At 45.4% G+C, this 23,553-nt stretch overlaps 1 protein-coding gene across 2 annotated transcripts in view; it reads right to left on the minus strand.

The window, feature by feature from the left end:
* LOC147256632 (low-density lipoprotein receptor-related protein 1-like) overlaps window positions 1–23,553 on the minus strand; it is an 83,833-nt gene that overhangs the window by 52,243 nt on the left and 8,037 nt on the right. For both annotated transcript variants that reach the window (XM_086214806.1, XM_086214805.1), the window contains exons 2-3: window positions 20,215–20,355; window positions 6,257–6,391 (exon numbers count right to left, since the gene is read on the minus strand). In XM_086214806.1, coding sequence (XP_086070932.1) covers window positions 6,257–6,391; window positions 20,215–20,355 — 276 coding nt within the window. The remainder of the gene's footprint in view (window positions 1–6,256; window positions 6,392–20,214; window positions 20,356–23,553) is intronic.

Genomic DNA, 23,553 nt, shown 5'->3' on the forward strand with positions numbered 1-23,553 from the left:
AGAGGGAGGTTCCCATCAGTGCAGGGAAATGCACCTCAGTGGTGAACGCTCACAGGAGCCGGTGATAGTACAGTTGTGAGGAGCGCAGTTTGGACCACAGAAGGCTCCTCCTTGTTTAACGCCTGTGGCAAACTGGGCCACAATGGCCCTTTTGTTGTGGCCCCAGTGAAAGGAAGAGTCCCCCGGCAAATACTGTGGCCCGTATCCAATCAATTCACCGAGGCTCCGACTGTGAAAGACCACAGGCAACTCAAGTGCTACAACAGCCCTGAAAGTGCCCCTTGTTCCCTTTCGCTTGTCTTTTGTACCTGAGTATCAAGAAACGGTTGATCTGGACACAATTAATCAACCCATAATTATCAATCTATGTCAACATACAATGATACAAACCATGAAAAAAAAATTACAAAATGGAATTCATCACCTTATCAAGGTAGATGTCAAACCTATAAACTTCTGCTTCGACTGATTTTATTTTCATTTAATGAGTAATGACTGAAAGGACGAGATCGCGGCTACAAGCGGCCGAAATGAGTTTCCTCTCGAGGTGGCTGGGCTCTCCCTGAGAGCTGCTGCTCCTCCACATCGAGAGGAGTCAGTTGAGGTGTCTTGGGCATCTGGTCAGGATGCCTCCCAGACGCCTCTCCGGGGAGGTGTTCAGGGCACATTTAAATGGTATGAGGCCTCAAGGAAGACCCAGGACACGTTGGAGGGACTATGTCTGTCAGCTGGCCCGGGAACGCCTCGGGATCCCCCGTGAGGAGCTGGACAAAGTATCTGGGGAGAGGGAAGTCTGGGTCTCTCTGCTTAGTCTGCTGCCCCCGCGACCCGACCCCGGATAAGCAGAAGAAAATGGATGGAGTTTTAAATATGCATACACTTCTGTTACCGTAGATTATGACAAGATAGTATAAAACAGTACAACCACAATCAATTGTAAAATGAATTGATGCTATTTACCAGATAAGCCACACATCTACTAGCTACTCTTAAAATCTAAAAGATAAATATTACTGCTTTGCTACTTTGAGGGGTTTTTATGTGAAATTAAAACAATTCTTTTTCTTGTTTTTAGCTGAGAGACCATTTATCAAAAACCAAGAGGAAAAGAGGAAACAAAATAGAAACAGAAGAACAGAAAACCCGAGCACAGCAACAATGGCCGAGACAGAAATAAATGGACCTCATCGTACGTGCAGCAGGGGTTTGGCCAGAGGTTCACGAACGCAGCAAACAAATTACACAACAACACAGTCAAGGCCGTCAGTCCTGCAGCAGCGAGCCGAGGCCATCGATCTGGTTACGACATGGACGGAACCCTAAATATCAGCAAGACTTGAGTGAGAGCCTGAAGCAATGCACTGGAAAGTTGCATCAGAAGAAAATTCCCATTTGGTTGTTTAAAGACCACATTAGCAGCCAACCTCAACTTTTGGAAGCGTCATCATCTTATACATTTGTATAAAAATGTCACAATCAGCCTACGAGCTGGTCAGTTGTGACCAAAAAAAAGTGTTTTACGAGGTCACAGTGACCTTCAAGCATCTGTTTGTTATCAGTTGATCCTCCAGACTAAGGGGAGGTTTGCACCACAGTTGATGAAAATCTCTCCACTTAATTCCTCCGGCCTCAGTAGAGGCATCAATATCCGGCGTGTGTGACACTGCAGGACCCGGTCCAGACGCACCCCACTCAGCCTGCAGCCTCCTCGATGCAGTGCTGCAAGAGCGTGCTGACGTGTGGAGGAGAACATTTGATTCACTGGCAATACAAACATTTAGAGAAGCAACAAGTCAGAAGGAGAGAGCTGCTTCATCATCCCTCCATCCCTCCATCCACCCTTCTTCTAGATTTCAGTTCGGCTCAGGTTCAGCAGGGCACAGGACACCACATAACGCGCTTAATGCCATCAAATCTACAATTCTACGATTTCATTTGGCAGACGCTTTTGTCCAAAGCGACGTACAACACAAGCAAGAATTAAGACTGGAGGGAGAAACCTTCGTGACAACGACAAAGTGCTTCGAGTTTAACTTAATTATCCATCAAATGGCTAACAAACAAATCGATATTCAAAAATATTTATAATAATAAAAATAATAAAAATCAACCTGACATCTATTTCTACATCATGTGGTTGTAACCGAAAGTCAAAACAGAATCAGAAACTGTATAAACCGGATTGTCCAGTGTGTTACTTCTGTGAAATTCCCAGGACATTCCTACCTTTGTGCTTTATTCTTCCGTGTCTGGAAGCAGGTCTGCACATGTCCCCGGTAGTCTACCTGCAGCTGGCTGGAGCTGCTGCCCTGCTACACCTTCACACACCTTAGCTCAGGTGGCAGCAGCAGCAGCCCTGAGAGGCATTCCCACGAGTACAAGTGACAATTATTTTCTCAACGGATCATTCAGTCTTACCCCCAAAGATCCAAATATTCTAAATTTACACAGAAAAAAAAAAGAAAGAAGAAAGAGCTGGAAAAGTCTTGGAATTTTTTTTGCAAAAAAAGATAAAGAAGTTGCAGATTATTTCTCATTACAGAATAAAGAAGTTATTTCAGTCAGGTACCTCAACATACAAACATAAATCATTTGTATTTCACTTTGCCATCTAACACTTCTCCAGCTTTTCATACTTCATGTTCTCTTCTTCTCAATCATGCATAAATTACAGTTACAGAGCAAAACTTCAGAGCTGATTGATTCATCGACTGTCAAAACTAAATTATCACCAACTTCTATGAGAACCGATGAATCATTTTGTCATTTTTTAGGCAAAAATAAAGCTTTTTCTTCATTTATGACGAAATGTGAATTCTTTAGGTGCTCAAATGTTTGGCTGGACAAATGAAACCATCTGAGCAGGTCAGTTTTAACAGTATTTTAGACTTTAAACTACTAAGTTAGCCACGACGTGACAGTAGACTGTGAAAGTGCTCGATGATGGATTGAATGATTCATTCGATCACAAATGTCACTGTAGATGCTAGGAACTGCTGCGGTACTGAGCAATGAGCCCCAGTGGGAACAGTAAGGAAGATAAAGATGTGTAGGTCCTGGTATGCGCCCTTGTGAGGGGAGGAGAAGATCTCCGAGGCTGCTGAGAACATTCAAGTCTATTTATTAGAATCACTTTGCAGCTGCGTGGTCTGGAGGGCAAAGCAACAGTATGCAAACACAAGCAGGGCAGCTTGAGTATTGAGCAAACAGTGGCTATCGGCGTCCCAAACAGAGGCAGCAAGCTGCCCCAGACCTCTAAATCTACACTCACACGTCAAACAGGGACGTACAAATACACAAAAGTACATAAACTACGTGAAAGACTCCCACACACACGCAGCAACTCAACTAAAGAAAGCAGCACTGATTTCCTCTAATCTCCAGCCCATTATGAGTTAAAAATATAGAACTGCACAGATAGTGAGTGGCAATAAAAGACAAACAGGTCTCGTCATGCAAGAAGAAGACAACCCCAAACTGCAGCCAATAATCTCATTTAGGTCAAGACCTGCTCATGAATAGAGATGAAAATGTGGCCTTTCGCAGGCAGCATTAAGTCTCCGGCCAATTCTCATTCCACAGTTAGTGAGACATGAAGGACAATGAGAGCCCACTGCATGCATAAACAAGGCATCAGACCGCTGGAATAATAAGGGTTCCCTTTGAGACAGCCAGGAACAGTGAAACGCTCTCAAGAGTCCTACCATGACCTCATTTTCTCTTCCCCATCAGTCACTTCTGAGAGAAGCAGGTCTGAGGCTGCCCCCCCCTACAGGAGAGGCTCCATCAGCCAGGAATGACAGCAGCAACACATGCAGGCCTCACGCAGACTCACCGGCCTTGTAACTACACACCTGACTTAGTGAGAGTCTGAGTCCCGTTTCCAGCCGTGAGAACGAGATTATTTTGGAGTCAAATGTTTTTCGACAAAACAAAAGTCCCAACCGAGCTGACAATGTTTTCCTGACCACAACCATGTTGTTTTTCCTCACCAAGTAGGCTTGTTTAGTGCCAAACCTAACCAGATGCCAACCACACAGCTCACACGTCGTAAAACAGAAAGTAGTTTTGAAGGCAGATGCGTTTCATTTGGACGCTGCACCAGTTTAAGCACAGAAATGGGTGTTGCCTCCAGCTCCATATTTGGAAGCGAACGCAGACGTCCAGGAATGAAGACAAGAACCAAACACGCACACGAGTGAGAAAGTCTTGAGATGGTCACCGTCGCTGCTGTCTGATTTCTTTATCCTCTTAAATTTGACTGAAGTGATGTCCCTTGTAGACCGACAGCACCGGCTACTTCAGTCCGCTCACACGCACGATGCAGGCCATCCTCGTCTCTCACAGCAAGGAAAATGGTTTTGTAAAAGAATGATGAGAAGTTTCTTAGTTTGATAGTTTTACTTTTGCAAAGCACCAAAAACCCAAATCATTAATCTGACTGATTGTCTATCTAAAGCCTCCAGGTTCAGCATCACACAACCCGGCAGCGCCATCCCAGAGTTGCACCTGGAACTCTGTTATCATTCCTGCTCACTGACCACGCCAGCCAACATGGAGGCTGACCACACTATCAACCCACGGAGGAAATGTATCACGTTATGAAAATGTTGGGTCAATTTATTTCCGTGAGATAAAACTCCTCCCTGAGCGACCCAGCGACGCCCTCCCCTCTCACCACTCTTGTCAACAACTCTGGCAGAACTACTTGGACACACTAAACGACAAAGTGTGCTTTCAGACATCAGCACCCAGGTATACTTGCACAAGCCGGCAGTTTGCAGAACCAAACACTAGGATGGTTGTGAAGGACCAGGACTTTCCCTGAAAGGAGGGGGGGGGGGTGTCACAAACAGCAATGCCAGGAGTTCTGGACACACTGCTGGTGTGTGTGTGGGTTAATGGGTGTGTTTGGGTGTGTGTTTGCAAGAATGCGACCGTGTGAGTGTATGTTTGGGTGCACATGTGAGTGCACGGCCAGGGGGTTGAAGTGAAGGTGTGTGTCGACCACAGCTGGACTTGAGTTGTGATTGTTGATATCTTCCCTGACTCGAGTAAAGGCAGCGATGACGGGACAGCAACACTCCTGGGGTTTACTTCATTTGATACTTCTTTTTCCGCAGAAGTACTCTGGCTCTGTGTTTACGATTCACTCTCTTCCTCTGTGTGTTACCTGAGGAGCAGCGGGATGAGGGAGCGCGAGCAAGAAAAAAATGTTCATCAATGAACAAGTAGGAATCGCCGCGTTTGGGATGATTTGGCGTCACAGGACGTTTGTCAGCAGGGAACTATCGGGGACGGTCACACAGGAAGTCCCTCACGATGTATCTAAGCAGTGTAGAGGAATCGGAGCCCTATTTGCATGCTAGCAATCAGTGCTAGCAGAACCTCACGTCGCTCCATATTTTTCAGAGCCTTTCCTGTCACAGGCAACAGAAGCGTGTTGGTAGCTGAAAATGGACAGGAGGAGATCGGGCGATCGATGCTTGCAGACATTGTTTGAGAGCTTGGAACATTCTGTTTTGTTCTACCCAGGTTTTCATGTTGAAAGTAAATATTGGAAAAAGTATAGAGGGTACGAGCCACACACCCAGGATCCGCTGCAATTATTTATTAGAAGCAATCACATCCTCATAGTTCAGCAGCAAGCTGCCTCCCCTCTGTAAATATTTGATCCGCTGATGTCATATATCAGGTGCAGGGATTATTGAGGGAGGTGCGCACGAGAGAGTTGACATGTATCTTATTGTAAGTTACTGGAGCTTTAAGACGACGGAGCTGGAGGCAGAAATATCTGCTTGAATACTGAGACAATCATCCTGAGTGTTGGCTCCTTTGTCTGCGGAGACAAAGACACCAAAACTATGGACCCAATATGTTCCATCTCTGGTTCCTCCATTGTCTGTAATTAATAGGGGAGGATTTGACAGGATTCTTCTTCTTCAGCTGCATCTGTGCTGCATGTTCATCATTCCCGCAGGGTTTGGGAAAACAGCCTCGGAGCCGGAGTCCATTGATAAATTAATGACTTTTTTCACCAGAAAGAGTAATCGCGCCAGCCAAAGCAGGCCAGCTCATTAAAGGGGCTAACAGCGGAGATTACTGATAGAGGGTTTAGGAGGCAAAGACAAGGAGGCGCTCGCTCGCCGTGGAGTCGAAGGAGGCGGGACTTTTCTGACCCACAATAAAGGGCAACGCTCTTCGAGATGATGAATATGACAGTTGTCTTTACGTGTTTAGCAAATGTGTTTGTTACCTCTGCAGTGGGGGCCCTCGTCCCAGCCGTCGGAGCAGTCGGGTACTCCATCACACAGTTTGCTCATATGGATACACACATCTATGTCCAAGCAGCCATGTTCATTGACGGGACACTGGTTCGCCCGGTGAGAGCCTGAAAAACAAGAGGAAAAAAAAAAACGCATTTGAGGAAACAGCAACACAATTTACAGAGTTAATTATAGAGCTACATTTGTCGTGTGGCAGGCCTCGCTCAGAGCCCTATGACCGTTGTGGAGGAGCTACGAGCCAAGACTGCCATCCACACAAAATGGATGACAAGAACTTCAAACATATTCAGCAGAATATGATTAACTTCAGCTTCAGACGACATCATTTTGAATGAGGTCAGGTTGTCCAAAGGGAGACATTACAGGGACACGCCAACTTTGTGGGAAATCCACTTATTTGTCATCCTCTGTGGATCCAGACAAGAAGTTAGATTTGAGCTGAAACCTACAAAGACGAACTGACCGCAAGTTAGCTTAGCACAATCAATGCCAGGTGGGTGTTTGTTTTTTTAAATTCAATGTCTTGTCATTTCAAATCGTTATTTATATTATGTTGTCATTGCAGCACACAACCCTAGCTGTATTACTGCAGACAAAAATAAAAAAACGATGGCAGAGTATGCTAACCTGCCCATCCATCACCATTCATTGCGCTAAGCTAACTAGCTGTCAGCTGGTCTCTGTGGGTCTCAGCTTCCTGATCTACAGGAGACTCAAGGTGAATTTGTTCTTGAGCTTCATCAGAACCCAAAAATGCTGCAGACTTTGTTTTATTCGTGCGCTCTTTGCGTTCAACTTTGTGTTCTTCGCAATTTATCTCATTTTGAGAAAAAATATTTTAGGGAAATAAAACCCACCACAATTTGCAATCGTTCTAAGAAACCAAACGTGTCAGAGCCAAATATGACATGCGAGTGTATAAAGATGTGCTATTACAAACTAACATGATCAAACACAGTCTGCAACCTGGTCACTTGGCGTGTACTGAGGGGGAATACTAGTAAATTGCTTAAGTAAACACTTAAGTGTTCTGTATTGAATCTGAAGGGTGTGGACTGCAAAGGACAGAATGTGATCTCCTCTTGTCCAGAAAAAGCAGAGAATTTTTTTTTCGCCGACGTCAGACCAGAACATAGAGGAGATGCTGTCTCTTTGCCTCACTGTCTCCCACTCTTCTCTCTATTTCTCCTCTCAGCCCACACTGCAGAGCAAACAGTTTGCTTTGGCTGTTTTTCTTCTTCCTCCTCCACCTCCTCCACCTCTCCCTCTCTCTTTTGCTTTCTCTCTCACTCTCTCTCAAACATCTGCTGACCCATTTTAGAAAAACACTGGAGCAGAGAAAATAGAGTTCACCTCCTTCACAGGAAGCGATCTGTAGTGTTCTGCGGGTTGTGTACTGAGCTGAGGGAGGTTTTCAGAGGATGGTATCTGAATACGTGCAGCCTGTTTGAACCTCCAGACTCTCAACAACACAAAACCTTTTCTTGTCCAAATATTCAACTTGCCCCCCCCCCACACACACACATACACACTTATTCATATTGTGCTTCTACTTTTTTGAACTGAGTCAGAGGATTTTATGAAGCATTTTATGACGTAGAGATATGAAGAACTTTGAGACAAATCCTATTTGTGGAGACATTTAGTTGATCAAACTGATTCAATGTGGTGTGGAGGTTTTTGGGACGTGCATTTCCAGAGACTTGAAAGTTAATGAGACGAGCTCTGAACCTGGAACACGGCTGGTATGTGAGGGTGTCAGACGCCGCTGCAGCACAATCACTCATTTTCTAAAGGGAGTCTGGAGTAGAGGAGTGACAGGAATCACTTGACGGATCCCACTGTTCACCCCGATGAACTGAGAGCGTCGTGTTCCAACTGAAACTTCACTTGAATGTGAGGCTTTATTGGACTGCGGGTCTGAACTGTCAAACAGCTGCAAACATCACGCCGCCTGCAAGTGAAACAGTTGTAAACGCTCCTTTGGAGAACAGCGGTCACTGAAAAATACATTCACTGGTGTCTTCAAGATGACGAAGCTACCGGAAAAATGAGAGCGCAACCTGCCAAAGCATGTACCCAAGCAATGATGTCACCCGCTCTGTGATATATGATAAATAATGTCAAAACTTAATGCCACAATTCACTTCAATCTGGTCCCTTCTTGACAGCAGTTGAATATTAAACATGGATCATTTCTACATTTTTTTTTTATTACACATTTATTTGTCTCTTCTCCTCTTGATGTCTTTTCAGTAACGATCATGAACGCGAGTCTCACGCCGGCAACTTTGGATACGCGCTCCATTAAGAATGTTGGTGCTCCCTGCAGAATAAACAACAGAATTAATCAAGGGGCTCAGACACTGGTGACCCCACTAAACAATGTAATAGAGTTATAACAGGAGCCGAAAGCTGACAGGCCTTCTTTGATGATCCCACCGAAAGAGTCTGTGTGGAAAATGTGCCACATCCAAACAATGAGCTTCTAATTCATCTGGCGTAGAGAGAAGGAGAGCGACTCTCCCAGCAGAGGGATGATGGCATATTAGCAGCCCTCCTACAGCCCGACCTCTTTAAGCCTGCCTGATTTACATTCAATAAACTGCCAACCCGGGGATATCAATAAAAACTGCAATACCAGGAACACACTTCCTTTCAGGCTGAACCTGAAGCTCCCGCACAGGATTACTTTTCACGGCACGTTAAATAAAAAAAGATACACAACTCAATAACATGTTTGCAGATGACAAGATAAACTCACTCCTGCGCGTGTGCGATCACACTATCACACCTATGAACCGTCATCAGGTTAAACTCTTCCCCTACACACGCTCCAGCCTCTCCACTGGCCAGGCAGCAACAGAAGAGGTTAATGGAAACCTACTCACAGCTGCCAGCAATACACAACAACCATGAAGAATTGTTCTAGAACACAAACTCCGCAAGAGCTCCAGAGAAGACAAACTGTCTCTTCAAAAAATGAAACAGACACAACTTTCTGCAGAAACTAAATCATAAGGTATGGAGGATTAAATAACTTTGCAGGAGGGACAGCAGAGACGAACCCTTTACTCTCTGCTCCAGTTTGAGAAGTTGTTGGCAGCGTATTACAATGAGCTGGCAGGAGCCATTTCCTGCAGCGTCTGTCAGTAGAACCAGAGTATTACTGTGGAAATACTGCCTCATATGTACATTTAGATGCATTAATATACAAAATATGTGTCCTGCTTTTTGGTTTGCATGTGAGCGAGTTTACTCCAGCGAGATGATTCCAGGATTTGGACCAAATCTTCTGCCTGTCCCCTGCTGCCAGCACTGAGCACTGCAGGTTCCTCTCACATCCGCACTCCTAATCCAGGGTTTTAGAAGAAAATACCACAACACAATTTGTCTTGAGCCCAAAGGGTACTTGGAAAGAAACAATCAATTCTGCTTTAATGGACCAACTCCTTCCCATGACGGTGACTCCTCCTCTGAGAGACCTTCTCTGTGTGTTTGTTCCTGTTGTGAACACTGGTGTTGGTGCGTCTGTTGGCAAGAAACTCAGACTGTTGTGGATATTTGTTGGGTTTTTTTTTTGATAAGATGATATCCAGAACCGGATCTGATTAGGAGCTCTCAACGAGCCCTGTATGGCCTCATTTTACACAGCAACTTTCTTATTTCCATCATGGTTCTCAATAGGGATGGGAATTGATAAGATTCTTATGATTGCGCTTCCATTTTCGATTCTGCTTAACGATTCGGTTCGTTATTGATTCGCTTATCAGTTCTCATTTGGAAAAAAGTGAACAAACAGGTCAATAAGCATAAACTTTGTTTAGTTAGGAAGTCACATGACCTTACAAACTCAACAGTGAGGGGGCGCTAACATGATAGGCAGTGTTAGCTGGTTAGCTACCTGCACTATTAACAGCAGAGGACACGATAACGTTGCTGCCGCTGGGTTGAGATTCACTCCGGAGCAGTTCAAAAACATGACATCCATTCAAAGTCACCGCAGGCTGTGTGTGCAGATGTTCCTGCATGTTGGTAGTATTTCCTCCCTTTGATGAAGTATCCACTTTACAAGTATTGCAAGTTGCCCTGTTGTTATCCTTTCTCGTGAAACGTAACTTAACTTTTGAGCCATGTTTCCTACTGGTTGTGCTGGTGACTGACGTCGCCAATGCAACGTGCGTGCTGACGTCACACTGGAATCAATAAGGGAATCTTTAGCAAAACTGGGAAATGATTCGAAGGCACTGAAACACTGGGAACCGGTTCTCGTTTTCGGTTCCCATCCTTAGTTCTCGACGTTTTGGCCTCGTCCTCGCTCTCTCTCACACATGCAAACACACACAGATGCTGGAGGCTCAGAAACCTGCTGAATGGCACTTCCACGCAGTCCACAGAGGGAGCGAGGATCGAACCAGCAACCCTTCGATTACCAGACGCCATGCAGTGTTCCTGTGTCATGAATGTGATGTGCATCATCTTCTTCTATCAAATACACAGTATCATGTACTTTGAGGGGACAGTGTGAGCTTCCTCTGGTCCAGTCCAGAGCACCATAAAGCTGCGACTCTTAGTCAGAATATAACTGATCCAAACGCACAATGACTCACAAAAGCCACTTTCAAACAACAACATCATAAACTATTCTAGATTCTGGTTTTATTTATATCTAGACTAGGAATTCAGCCCTCAAAGTGTTTATAACGAACAAAAACAACTTTATCTAAAAGCTCAACCAGCATCAATTCCAGGGGTTTATTGCCTCATGCATCATTTCTGCCAACACGATAATAATTCTCGTCTTTCTACGATTAAAGTGTGACTACGCGTCAATCTGCCCCAGAGAGATGAAATATTTCATATCACAATTCCGACGTGATAAGTTCAGCCCTCGTTCAGGTGATCTGGAGCTGCTGTTTCTACGTGCTTAGGCTTTAAGATTTCTCTGATTGTTATGGAAACGGGAGCGTCATCGTTTAGCCGCGTGGACAAAGTCAGACATGCTTTTCTCATCACATTTATGCAGCTCTGCAAATGCTGAGCGATTCCTCTCGCCTCCAGTCTAAAGTGCCTCTTTGCACTAAACTTGCGGGGAAAAAAAAGAAAGAAAAAGAAATTGCACCTGCAGGATTAAGAATGAAACCAGAAGATTAGATTCGATCTACCGTACAAACCCCCACCCCACCCACGGCTCACACATCCTGCCGTGCTCGTGTTACTGTCGCTGTTCTTTTTTTTACACTTTGTGAAATGCTTTTAACTCTGCTTGAAAAAGTTCAATAAAACTTAAATAAGAACAGGACATGTTAAGTATTTCCATCTCTAAGAAATGTGAAACCACCTTTGCTTTTCGTCGGTATATTTAATCATTTCCAATCTTAATCCGCATATTTGGTCCCACAATGGGAGCTGAAGCAACGTGAAGTAAATGCATTTATACGTTTGGTATTTCACATATCAGGATAACACAATTTGGGACCCTGGCAATGAAGAGGGGTGTAGTTCGCCCTAAATTATCCCAAGCAGGTGATATTATCTTGGCTACAGGGTTGAGGGGATGGATTAGAGCGGGACTTCACTCGGGGAAACACACACGCAGGTGAGTTCAACAGCCTCTGCAAGGGAGAACAATGCAGGATGCTTGGAAGCGCACTTGATAACAGACAAAGAAAACGAGGGAAAATTACACCCCTCACACCAATTAGAGGGCAGATTGAGGATAATTACATTATCGTGCTAAAGCATGTGATGAGCTAATAGCATAGCATATCCTCACTGTGTCCTCGGGGATTCGGCCTTTCTCCCTTCTATTCTCTGATCTTACATAAATCACATTTTAAAGAAATTACTTCTTGGATTCATCATGATTAAAACTATGAGTCATAATCCAAAACTTATGATCCACTTTACTGAAACTGGAAAATTACAGCAGTCTTTCCTTTCAATAAGACTTTGGTCCAAACTAGACAATATGTCACAATTTCCCCTGTGAGCGGTGAAGATAGGCAATGCATCACTACCTGCGTCACCTTCAAATACTTCCCCAAATACAGCGTCTTTTCATTTGGCTGAGTTCCACTTAGCTTGTTTGATCTCACTTTGCATATCATTAGTCACGTGGTGGAGGGTCTCTGTCACCACACACTTCCCTCCCTCCACCACCTCAACCTCCGGACCACACCATCCCCCCACCCCTGCCGCCGTAGTTATGCAATGACCTTAAATTTGGTTCCCCTGTAGGTCTTTTGTTCTAAGCATAAAAGCCAGCTTTTCTTCCTGCTCTCCGGGTTCCATGGCAGCCCCTGACTGACTCCCATAAAGTCTGCTGTCAGCTCCAATGAATATGTTAGGGTGGGTGACAGGCGGGTCAGCCTACCGAGCCCCCCCCCCCCACACACACACACACATATACACACACACAAACTCACTCACACTCTTTACAGCAGCATGCATGACACGCCAGGCTTCATACAGACGTCTCACAGCACAACCCAAGAACTTTTCAAGCCAATTAAACACGTCCAGCCTCTCCAAGTCTTTATCGTCACATTTACATTGACACTTCAAGTTCATATACGTCGTTTCTATTACGTGATCATTTCACGCCATTTTAAATGCCAAGGGACAACAAACATTAAAAATATGTAAGACATTAAAAGAGTTTTTCTGACGAGATGTACTGTTCCTGATCTGCAGCATTTAACACCAGGAAGATGCAACACAACATGATAACCAAATCTTGTTGGTGGTATCTCATCTCATCTCATGTAGTAATAAGATATATTTCACAGCCCTACAATAAAACCCTGGCTGATACAGAGAATGAAGCTCTTTTGGGGAATTTGTTCCTCACCTTGAAAACATTAACCATTAAAATGAAGCATCTTCCAAACATGTAGAAAAGAGAAGGAGAGCAGGACCAGCAGCAGATACTCTCACAGTAATCACCATCCCAGCACTGAAAGGACATAACCTCACAAATGAAAAATGCATTACGCACGAATAATGTGGTTTACATCATTTTACCGTAATGTTCTGATATGTGACTGAACGGAAGGAGCATGGAGATCATGGCAGGGATAATTTGATGCTCCACCCAAAATCCATCGTTCAATGAAATGAACAAACTCCTGCAGGCTGAAGCAGGTTTCCCCGTATCCTAGTGGCCATCGAATGTAAAGCACCTGCAGCACAATCCACCAGTGTATCTGATGTGAAATCCTTCGGCCACATAAGAATACTTTCATTGCCTCGGAGTCACAGGCTGTTCAAACCTGAAACTCAGAAGTCTCTACTGAAACTGGTCCTGAGCTCAGAGAGGTGAACTGTCTCCTGTCAGTCACACTCAGATCTGGATTTTGTGTCCTTCCTGTTCAACCGTTTCAGTCCGTTTGCCACGGTGCGATGGCCTACATTCTTTAGTCTAACATACAATCAAACTGTCTTTGTGTAAAAGGCACAGCAGAACATTTCCCCAAAGTAACACACAAAGAGAGAGTTAGCAAAAACAAACCAGAGTCTCCATCTGGAACCATGGGGAGGCGATTACACAAGAGGAAAGACTGGAGATGAGATATGAGGAACAGGGAGCAGAGATGCCTGGATTCTAGCATCTGAGTCTGTTTTGACAGACAGAGAAGAAGACGGAGGGACATACGTAGGGAAGAAAAGAGGAGAGAAGGAGACAGGGTGTGGAGGAGACAGCAGAGAAAGGAAGTGGTGCCTGTGTGGCGTGAGAAAGTCCTGTGTTCTCTGTCTGTTGATAGGCCGGTGAGGCTGAGGAGGGCTCAGGGCCGCAGACCGGAGGGATTTACAGGGCTTTGCTCCTTCCTCTGTGGAAGCAGTGTTTCAACCATTGCCACTGCAGACCCTCTTGCCCCTGCCTGGAGCCCCCTGTGAGTCCAGTTACATGACTCTGATTAGAGCCTGTGAAGGGAGCCCCCTCCCAAATTTATAGAAACTCTTTCACAACCATTTCCATCTTCCTCCCCAGCCTAAATCTGCACATTCGCTCTTCTCTGTAGGATCATCCTCTCTTTCTATGGCGTCTCTCCACCTCTGCTGCCATCTCTTCCTGGTTGTCCTGGAGAGGCCGCTGGGGCATGACAGTCAGATGGGCTGGACAAAGGGCTGGGCTGGCCAGCATTCAGCGGGGGCTCAAGGGCAAGAGATGGCTAGATAACCTTGTTGTGTGGCCCACGGCCGCCTCAGGCAGCTGCACTGAGATGATAACTCAATCTTCCCATCAGACCTCCCTACCAGCTTGGCCCCGGGCCACGGCACCAACTGACATCACAAGTGTGTGTGCGTGTGTGTGTGTGTGTGAGTGTGAGGGCCCAGGGACATGGCTCACTTGTGTGTTGGGATGTGCTCTCACCACAGTATCGTTACTGTTGCAGCAAACAATTTCTTTGAAGCAGTCGAGTGGTAAAAACCACAACAGTGAAATCTTCCAACTTGACTCCGATTTACAGGAAGGTTAAAGACGGGGAGCGTTCGTCTTTAACAACATCACCACCGTCTTTAACGTTTGCCTTGATATCAATGAAGGACTGTCAGTCACATGTCCTGCACTTGTGCTGTTCACACACATCCAAACTGTTTCCGGCTGTTTATCGAATATTTTGAACAAACAAACTCAAAACACCCATTTCAATTCAGTGTCTTGTGAAGTAAAAGGCAAGTTTTATTTATGAAAAAAAAAAAACAATTCCATGTGAAAAGTGATAAATTAACATGAGCAAGATTCTAAATGTTGACTTTTCAATCCACCAACTCTTTTAAATCTGATGTTCGAACACTAAACCCTGAGTATTGTCACATCTTTGGGTAATTGCGCTGTCCTACTTTCTAGCCACAACACAAAAAACAAATTAGTGAACATATTAATTTATGTGCGTTTAAGTGTGTGCCATGACTATGAGCCAAAGCTGACAACATTAACTTCGACTTAGTCATAGAGCAAATAAAGGGAGTGGCTTGTTATTTGCAAGTGTTAGCAACTTCATCAATTTTGTTTCCTCCCCTGAATGAAAGTGATTAACAGCGCTGGAGGAGAAAGGCGGTTTATTTGCATGATTGAGACGCCGTTCACCCCCCGACTGCGAGTCCTCCTGCTTTTTTATGCTAAATCAGGAGCTAAAAAGTCTAACAGAGAACTGGGGGCAGACAATTGTTGCATAAGGTTTTTGATGTTGAAAGGGATTCCTTCATGGCAAGCGCTTCTCGTGATGGAGAAAGTGCTTACATGCTTGGGCTTATTCAAACATCTGTTCCCAGTCCCTGGCTCAACCACAATGAATGTGGTTCACGCAAGAATCATAATTGCACACAGACTTGGGATGCTGACAGGGAGCCAGTGTTTTGTACAGAAACACTGTTCCAACAGGGCTGAGAAAGTGAATCAATCTTCTGACACAGCATTTGCAATTTTAACAACAGCATCATGAAAAAAAAAAAAAAAAGTGCCAGGAATTTTTGTTATTTTTAAAGGACTGGTTGTACTGATGTCAAGGTAGTCACCAGTTGGATGAGCACCTGAGAGTTGACCTGCCAAACCCTTTCTGGTTAAGAAGGTTAGAAGGTGCACAAGCAGTCCACATGATGGTTACTAACCACAGACATCATTGGTCTCTTCTTAGACTGGGGGGGGGGCAAGCCTGCATGGATGACCCGAGCAATGCCGTTGTCCTCACTCCTTCATCCCCTCCAGATAGACTTTGACAACCACCTGCATTTACGTCTCCAGTATGGAACAATGTCAGAGAGGCAGGGAGCATGAATTCCTGCCCTGGGCCACCTGTTAACCACTTCCTGAGCCCTAAACCTGCATGTACCGTAATTGAGGTGAAACGGATGGTCTGAAACCAATTGAAGCCCACAGTGAAGGGGGTCCGCTGCAGACCCTGGGAGAGGTTGGCAGGGTCCCACCTGTAGACCGGGGCCTGAACCTGAAGGAGGTGCTATGAGAGCGAGGCCTGAGGGCTGTGACGGTCCTGCAGCTGGAACCAGGTCAGCCCCTTACCCACTCGTGGAGATCCATCTATACCTGCTAATAAACAGGTGACCCCGCAACATGGGCCCCTCCTACAAAAAGAAGCATGTTAATGACTGGTGAGATGCAACGTTCAAACCCCTCCACTGTGACAGAAGTCTGGCTTTTGTTCCTCAACATAATTACAGCTCAGATGAAGGGTTTGGAAATGGCAGGCAATTAGACCTCCACACAGAGAGATACTGACGAGTACTTTCTTCCAGCGTGTGTAGACGAGGTGTAGATCAAAGATCCTCACCAGACAAAAGCGCACATTTGCAAGAAATTAATTTGACTTTTTCCAAAATCATGTAAACGTACCGAGGGATGGACGCAGTAGAAGCTCACTCAAGAGAACAAAGCTCAACCAGAACCTAGTGATTGGTCGCAGGAGTTCCGCACCTTCATAGTAAATGAAGGAACCTGAGCCAAACCACAAAAAAAAAAAAAAAAAAATCTGTGTCACACTTATTTTCCCCCCAAAGACCGAGTCAGACACCTTATCACCGCTGCCCAAACGTCACCAGCGCGGGACGGACGTGGAGTGTGTCATCCGTCTGTATTTACCATCTATGATGGCTGGGGCTTGAGGAGGAGAGATGTATTACAGACACGTTCTCATTTCACAAGAGCTCTTTTCAAACGATACACAAATCTATCTAAGAAATAACAAAGCTCCTGCTGGCTGCGCGCTCCGTCAGTGTCTCTGAGTTACAGGACGACCAGATTGTGAGACGATCCCGCACCCAGATAGAAGAGCTGCCAGAAACACAGAGAGAAAAAGATAGAGGGAGAGAGAGGGGGGGGGGAGAGGGAGAGAGGGGTAGGGAAGGGACATAGAAAGAAAGACAGTGAGAGAGAAGAAACAGAAAGTGAGAAAGAGAGAAAGAGACCACATAGGACGGGATGCAGGAACCATCTTGTGAAACCTCTGAGTCGTCTTGGTAAACTATGCCTGTAGTTAGTAATTAACTTGAACTGGAGATAACGTGGTAATTATAGTAGGACGCACCACACTAATGCCCACTAACAGTAACACACACCTAGACGGAGGTCAGGGACCTTGTTACAAACACATTCAAGTGAACAGGGAATCTTCTTTCAATTCTCAGACTTTCAGAAGTTTGCTGCTGCTGAAAGGTAAATGTCAGCTTTCAAAATAAAACAGCTTCATTGCCAATAATATCTCAGCAGAGCAAGAATCAAGCCTCCGTGTTTGACCCGCCTTCCTATCAGGTCCGGCACGTTGTTCAGATTCTCTCTAGCGGCGCTTTCAGTGGGAGAGAAACCAGTCTAATGACCTGCAAATGGTTTCACCCTTTAAATGGGAAAAAAACAGGACAAAAAGACTTTTCCATTTCTATGAGTCACAGCAGGAGTTTAAATAACCTTCAAAGATTTACTCATCTACAGTCTCCTCCGTCTACTCTGGCTCGGGCTCATTCAATCTGCAGCTTGATCTGGTGCCCTCCTTTCCAAACACTACTCACATTTAATGGACGGATCCACTAAAACACTGTGGATAAGATCGGAGTCTGGCTGCCTGTCATTGTGATACTCCAAAGGCACCTCACCTTTGACTGGGCTTGTTAAGACTGTTGTTGGGAGGGAGGAGCGCGTTCACGGCAGTAACAGATATTTATTATAACTGCTTCAGAGACTCACATGAACAGAGCAGCACCTTCACTGGAGCTCAGGCAGAAATGGAGCCCAGGGGAAGTGGGTAATTGAGCAGAACATATCTAGATGTTCTGGTGAAACACTGTTCCCTGTTTGTCCACGCAGAGGATGAATCACATCATTGTCTATGGTGCCAAATTACATAAGTGCCATGGAAAATTCACTCAGTTCATTTGCTTAGTAGGAAAGAGGAATCGAATGACCATAGTTTGCTTGAGAAAATGATGAGGGTCACAGCAATCTAAATTAATACTGCTGTAATTTTTGAGATTCTTTCCTTCCTTTCAAAAAAAATTCTGTGTGTTGTATAGGCTCTGCACTTCATAGATAAAGTTTCAAGCAGTTAGCAGGCACCTTTAATTGTTGAGCAAATCTAAAACAAACTTTATTGGCGTCGCAAATGAGCAAATTCAATTTAAGACAGTTTCCATCAACTAGTCTGGAGCGTTTAATCTGAGCTTCACAATGCACGTTTTTGTCCTGAGATGGCAGCACAGGCAACACATGACAGCCCCAAACAGTAGAGGAAGAAGAGCCATCCTCATCTGCAGCCAGCAAAAAATGGAGAGAGGCCTGGGAGAACTGCTTTAAGGGTGACGAGTTGAAATGGTTCTTAAGTACCAGCCATTAGTGAACACCAAGACAAAGTTTGGGAGCTGCAGCCCAAAGAGCAAAAGCGGGATGTTGCTGTGGTGGTTCATTAACATACTCAGATTCTTCTCCTTCAGGTGACAACGCCGTTGTCTGGAGGAGCCCAGCACAAACACGCAGCACCACAGGTCTGCAGGCAAGGCAGATGTAATCTTGGTTTGGATGATGGCGATGCATAGAAAAGGTATTTGACTGCACCAAAGTGATGCTGCGTCTCAACTTGACAACATTCACATTGGAGCGAAGAAGTAAACAGAAAACACCACTTCTGGGAAAGAGAAAGCTGGCAAGGGTTTGATGAGCTCGGGTCACGTGATATATTCCTCATAAACAAGCACAATAGCAATAAAAATACCAGTCTGATGTGTGTACAGGTGTGTGTGGTAAACTTGTTGTTGCCTGGTGGTGTAATTTACACCTGATTTAACAAAGCTGAACACAGTCGATGTGCGTAATGTCTGTGGGCTCTTACACAACACTTCCTAAATCAGAGGCTGCAGATGTATCAAGGAATCAGCCATGCTGCCTTCAGGTGGTGCAGGCATTAAACCAACTGAAGGACAAACTGCTCATAAAGTTCATCCAGCTTTCATCAAATTAAGCGTTTTTGATGCCACTTTCTACAAATGCGCTGGCGAAAGAGTGTTTGATACAAGTAGCTTAATTCATTCGAGCTTTAATCTATCATTTCTGTCACCAAACCATCAGAGCACTGATGTCCCTGCAGAAACAACCAGCGCCTCAATCTCATCTGTTCTCAGCCAAGTCTGGGACTGTTTTTCTAAGAAAAACACCAACATCTTGATTGGTACTGCTTCATTTGAACCTCCCACCTGTGCACAAAATACCACACAAACAGGCAAAGTGAGTATCAAGGTCAGGAAAAACAGAAATCTAACAGTTGGACGATTGCCACCAACTTGAGGCCTTTTCCAGTCGTGGGACCTTTGGTGCTGGGTGTCAGCTGCCTGTCTGTGCTTGCCAGACTATTGTGAGAATGCTTGTAGCATGACAGATGTAAGGTGTGGCACATGCTAACAGTAAAATCACCATTAGTGCCTGCATACAAACAGAGCTGGGAGAGTTCATGGATGCGACGGTTGGATAGGATGGATGGGCCTTCTACAGGGGCTGCTCTGATTCAGTCCAGACAAGAGCAGACACATCCCTGAACATTCAGACTAAACATGGCCACATAATTGGAGCTATAATTCAGTAGAGCAGCCAGAGCGCACACTGTGAGCCAGTGTCCTCTGGAGAAAGGGCATAACCTAGACTCGTTTTCAGGCCCAAATTAAACTGTCTGAACATTGCGCGCTTGTTTCTTCAAAGCGATCTAGAGAGAGCGGAAAGGTAGGAGTCCTTAAACATCATGTGCAGTAACAATGTGATGACACGAGGTGTAACAAATGAAATGCTTAAAAGGGCTGATAAGCAACACCAGCTTCTCAAATAAATAAAGCTGAGTAAAAGCAGAGTTAATCATCCTGAAGGACAAAGACAACATGAGGACACGAGCCTGCTGAGAGGCAGTTTTAGTTGTCACTGTGCTCGCACTCTTACAGATATCTGGCGATTCGTCGGAGCCATCTGGACAGTCCTTCTCCCCGTCACAGCGCCAGCCTTTGGAGATACAGGTCACCTGGTCCTTGCACACAAACTGCTTAGAACTGCAGGTCTTGGGCTGGTCGTCGGCTTTGGGAGCTAAAAAAGAAAAGAAAAGTGGGTAAAGTTGTTGTGTCATCAAGAAAACAACTGAGGCTGGAAATGCCTTCGAATTACAGCCATATACAAGAATTGTCAGGGAGAAAAAAGCCAGCATGAACGTGGGTGTTTTTCATGCATCATACAACAAAGCGTGCGTGTTTTAAGTTCTTTTCAACAACTATTCTCTCCTCTTTCATATCTACATAGGAAATTTCCAGCTTCAAGCAGCAGATCTCAACTCAGCCAGGCAAAGTAACATTCAAGGGTCAATCCAAGTTTACAACGATGTTTTTGTATCAAAAGACCCACAGGCCCACACTATTCAGGAAAACTCCTCTACAAGTGTACAACCCACAGTGGCGCCTTTTAGCTCTGGGTTTGTTTGTTGTTTCCTCTCTTCTTATGGACATCGCATTTCTTTCTGCTTTTTTTTTTTTTTTTTTTTTTATTACTCTTAGGCGTTTTTCAACTTTTACCACAGAGGCCCTTTCATATGTCACGGCACAGACATAACTGGGGATTCAATCACCGTATGACCCATGGGAAACTGCACGGCGTGGTAGTTCTGGGCAGGACGAGATTGTTGAGGTGTACCACAAGCTAGCAGCGCCACAGCAGCGCTCATGACCCATCAGCAGTCGGACACTGCTAATAGGCTTTAACGCAGCCTCTACTTACACCAACAGTTTGTTGACGGTGGCAGTATTTCCAGCCTTCAAACACGTTCTCCTCAACTCAGCCACCATGTCTTTGGTCGATCTGACAACACGACTGAGGCAGCGTATATCAACAGAGCAGCGTTTCTTGGGAGTGGCGTGCAGACTGACTTTCCAGGGCAGTGCACACAGTGGAGGCTGTGGGAGCAGTGGGAAGGCTTAAGATGTCAAATACTTGGATGTTTTGAATTTGTGAAATCTCCCCCCCCTGCCCTAATTCTTGGTGAATCAAGAATTCAGAAAATGCTGGAAGCTGGTGCAGACAGAAAGTTAACAACACAACTCTCTGGCTGGTATAATCTAGATTCTCAATTCACCAAGAAGTCAAGCAATGGAGGAAAAAAAATCATCATGAATTCAAGACATCTAACAGCGAGAAAAGGATGAAGAAATGATCATTTCTGGGTGAAGCATCACTTTGAGACAGCCCTTCACAGATCTGTACGCATCCAAAGTGAATTTTCAACGGCCTCTTTTCCCTGAGGAACCAGGACCCGCAAATACTGTGGCAGTGTGACCAAAAACAGCAGTTTCCTTTAAGAGTTGCTGTGCATCTTCCCACAACTTGCACTGATCTGGCCAGAGTGCAGATGAGGGCCTCGGTGGCTCTGCACCGGTCAGGCTAACACTCAGCGGCTGTCTGGCGAACCGCGGCCTTCATACCGAGATGTGTTCTCCCTGGTAAATGAGGAGATTTATCCTCCTTCCACGAGTCACGGGAGTCCTCAGACGATTGTCAGTGACACTGAAACGCTTCGAGGAAAACTAGCTGGACAACCTCTAGGTGACTGTGAAAATCCTGCCACGCTCACACAAGGTCACCGCCAGTGGTCGCAAATGTTACACTTATTAGGACAGAACACAACGGCCATGTTGGGCAGCAGGTTGTCTGTGCAACTGTACTGCAGCAAGTCTCTGAGAAGGACAGCACCGAAGGTCTCATTGTCATTCTCTGCAGGGACTATCAGCCCTCTCTCACCCTGGATGACTTGCCTCCCTACGTAGCTGGCTGGCAGAGAAGGGTTGGGGGGGAGGGGGTGCACCACAAGGGGGCTGAGATGTGACTGAAATCACAAGAAGGCATAAGACTAGTGTATCACCGCAATCATGTTTCTTCTTCACTGTCAGACTTCGGGGTTGCAGATGCTTCCTCGTGACTGTGAGCTGCACGCGCGCGTCAGGGACGACACTCCCACTATACTGAGAACATCTTCACATCCAAGGTTCTGCTCATCTTCAGATAGCGGCAGGGGGAAACCTGGCCATACACAGCAAACGGGATGCAAGAAAGAAGCTAAAACACTGTCCGTATGAAGGCATTATAAGGCACTGACAGGACGTGCAGTTTAGCGTAAAGAAAGCTGCGAAAGGGTGTCGAGAGAGCGACGCCTGAATCAGTTAACGCGACACGCACACCTGACCATTCCACCGGGGAACGAGAGGGAGCCGAGCCGCGGCCCAAGGCCAGCTGACTGGGCCTTCGGCTGAAATGAGCAATAGCACCGAAAACTGTGACAGGCTGCTATGTGAAGGCCCAGACTTCCTGGTCCCCTGTGTGAAGCATCTGGGCTGAGTCGGTCGCTTCCAATGAGTGGGCATAAAACTGTAAATAAAACATTGTGGGTTCTAATTTTATCGTCTCTTTACACACCAGCATGAGGGGAGAACCTCGGAGCTTAATTGGAGGTTGTGGCTGGGGAAGGGTTAGAGACCAGGGGAAAGACTGGCAGCCTTCCCCCCTCAGCAGCCCCCTTTCAAAGCCCACTGAAATATCTCAAACAGAGATGCTAATTGTTAATTCACCCTGCAAGTCCCTTTATCCCCACGTAGCTGCCAAAACGCTGACAATTTTGGAAGGTCCAAATCAGGCTGAGATTTCAAACCATTTGAGTTTTACCAACAAAGGGGAATGAAGAAGGCCTCTATTTATTCTCTGGTGATTAAATTGACGGCAAAAGCCAATCCCATGGAATCAAGGGACATGGGAACCCCAGGAGCCCAGTGTGTCTGTCTCCAACACCCCCCCCCCCCCCCCCCGATAATGCCAACCCATGATAAGTATTTCCTGTTGCAGCTGAAGGGCAACCTGATCACACTGCTGCGACCAACAGCAATACCACAAGGTTCAAGTTCTCACGCCACAAATCAGAGGGATGATCACATTTTTTATTGAAAAATGATTCTTTCTATCGCTTATGAGGAGCAGCAGAGCAGAACTTCATCTAATCTGAGAAGGAAATAATTAAAAACAACTCACACAAAACCTCAAACGGTTAGAATTTCAGTAACGCCGACTTTGGCAGCTCCACAGGAAGCGACATGAACTTCTTTATCAGCCTGACTTAAAAAAAAGAAAAGATTAAAAAAAAAAAAAGCTACATGTGTTGGCTTTATTTCAAATCTGAGAGTTATTCAAAGGCACTACATGTCAGCGGTGAAGAAATCCTGGAGGTGACAGCGACTGAGAGGCCCTCTTCTA

The sequence above is a fragment of the Aulostomus chinensis genome, chromosome 9 (genome assembly GCF_037954235.1).
Source record: "Aulostomus chinensis isolate RoL2024-O1b breed Wild chromosome 9, RoL_Achi_v1.0, whole genome shotgun sequence".
Classification (NCBI taxonomy): domain Eukaryota; kingdom Metazoa; phylum Chordata; class Actinopteri; order Syngnathiformes; family Aulostomidae; genus Aulostomus; species Aulostomus chinensis.